General features: G+C 56.3%; 1 protein-coding gene across 1 annotated transcript in view; it reads left to right on the top strand.

The window, feature by feature from the left end:
* The window catches only part of LAMC3 (laminin subunit gamma 3), a 23,755-nt gene extending 21,906 nt beyond the window's left edge, over positions 1 to 1,849 (top strand). Inside the window, 1 exon segment of the mRNA XM_031057298.1 lies at positions 1 to 1,849. This exon segment is cut by the window's left edge and continues 64 nt beyond it. Coding sequence (XP_030913158.1) covers positions 1 to 166 — 166 coding nt within the window. The 3' untranslated portion in view covers positions 167 to 1,849.
* The last annotated feature ends 308 nt before the right edge of the window (positions 1,850 to 2,157 follow it).

The raw sequence follows: 2,157 nt of genomic DNA, 5'->3' as shown, positions 1-2,157 counted from the left end.
GGCCACGCCGGGTCCCCTGGCCAGGCAGCTCAGCCGGCTGCAGCAGGAGGCAGCACGGCAGCAGGAGCAGATCCAGGCGTTTGAGAGCGACTTGGCTGAGATCCGGGCCGACAAGCAGAACTTGGAGGACATTTTGCGGAGCCTCCCTGAGAGCTGCTCGAAGTGACAGGTCGCTGGCTGCTGCCACATGTCCTCTGTGCCCACCCTGCACAGGGAATGGCAGAGGGAAGGACACTCTGCATTCACCAGCACCAATCCCTCCCACTGCACTGCCCTCCTACAGCATCACACCCCAGGTCCTTCTCCACACCCGTTCAGGCACTCTGCAGCATGACTCCAGCCACCACCTCTGTCCTTGGGATGGGGGGACACCCACCCACCAGGGGCACTGATGTTTCTGTGCAGGATATGGAGCCGTTCCAGGGTTGGTCTCCCACTGCAGAGTGAACAAAGGATCCTCACAGATCTCCTCCATCCTTTCTTTCCCATCGCAGCACGGCGCACAGGGCAGGGACAGCTTACCAAGTATGCAATGTACCCAAGCTGTACTGCCTGGCACTCCCTCCTGCCCCAGGAGAAGAGAGAGGCTCTGACACGTGCTGGAAGCTGGTCCTGCTGCACAGCACCCTGCAGTGTCATGCTGTGGTCACAGAGGTGCAGAGAGGAATCCTGGTGAAGCCAGGCAGAGAGCTGCTCACTGGAGGGCACACAGCTTGCCTGCTTCCCAAGGGAAAGGAGCTCACAGCAGGGAGGGCTAAATTAATGAGCAGAAACAAAGCAAAGATGCATCCTCACCCAGCTCCTGGAAGGCAGGTGAGACATCCTCAGCCTGCTTCAGTATGAGAGGAGCTCAGATCTTGCTGTTCCCTTGCTCCAGGATAAGACAAGGCCACAGCCAGCTCTGCTTGGCTCACTGAATGTCACCAGGCATGGCTACAAAACAGCCAATTTCCAGCAATCCCAGGGAGGTGTCAGAGCAGCAGCACCCACAGCCCCACCAGCCCCTCTGGAGAGGAGCTGGCTGATGGCAGCAGGCTGTGCAGCCAGTGTGGACTGGATGGGGAACAGCTGGACACCGCTCCTGCCTGTGTCACTCCCACGGGGTGGCAGAGGTCAGTGGCTGTATTGCCTTTAAAGGAAAGGCATTTATGTTCCTCTGTGCTCCCGTGTGGGCTGGGCTGCAGGACAAGCCAGGTCCTGGCTCAGCCCACCTTGTGCTGGCTGTGCCGGGACTCCAGGTAGCTGAAGTCATTCCCATGAGACCAGAAACGAGTCCCCCAGGCTGGAGCTTGCTTCATTTTTTAACCGGTTTTACCTATGTTTTTTCTGCTCACAGTGCTGCAAATCAGGTTTGCTAAAGTCTTGTGTAATTTATGTAAAATTGCTGCCATCGATGCTGAATTCCCCCAGCAACATCTTTGGTGGGTCCAGTGGCCTGGAAGGAACACAGGATTCTCCTACAGAGAACAAAGCCATTGCCCTTCTAATTCTGCACAAAAGCTGCCCAAGGAGTGGGGTGCCAGAGCTGCAGTGCTGTGGGGGTGTGATGGCAGGGGCTCCCCTGCTGCTGCCCAAGGACAGCTCTGGGAAAGCAAAACCATGGAACAGTGAGAGCACAGCGTGATCATCTCGGCCAGAGGCAGGGGGCCGTGGCCACTTACTGTCTCTCTGGGAGGACAATTATGCATCTCCAGTGAACACACAAATTTGCTGCTCTGACAGAAATGTCAAGCCTCTGCTGTGTGCCTGCTGCTGAAGATGTGGTTCACGCTGCCTCCTGCTCTCCCTGGAACTCTGTGTTTTTCGATGGTGCCACCTGCCTAGAGATGTATCCATTAAAAATTCTTAATATAACACACAGCTGTCCATCCAGGGTGAGTGGCGGCAGGAGAGCACACTGTACCTGAGTCTGCTGCTTTTAAAGAGCAGGGGTTGAAATATGGCTGCATTTGGGGCGGTGAGGGGCAAATGTCTGAAAATTCTAGCATAAAATCATGCTAGTACATGATTTTAACATAAGGGGTCAGGCTGACACCGCGGGGGCGTGCGACCCTGGCCGGGACATCACCTCGACCCATCCCTTTTCCCGCTGCTCGCACTCCAGGGTTAATCCATCGCTTGGAAGCGGCTGTTCCATCCCGCCCCTGTGACTCTGCC

Source organism: Geospiza fortis, unplaced genomic scaffold (assembly GCF_000277835.1).
Source record: "Geospiza fortis unplaced genomic scaffold, GeoFor_1.0 scaffold27, whole genome shotgun sequence".
NCBI lineage: Eukaryota > Metazoa > Chordata > Aves > Passeriformes > Thraupidae > Geospiza > Geospiza fortis.
The sequence above is the reverse complement of the archived record's forward strand: the minus strand, read 5'-3'. Positions and strand labels throughout refer to the sequence as shown.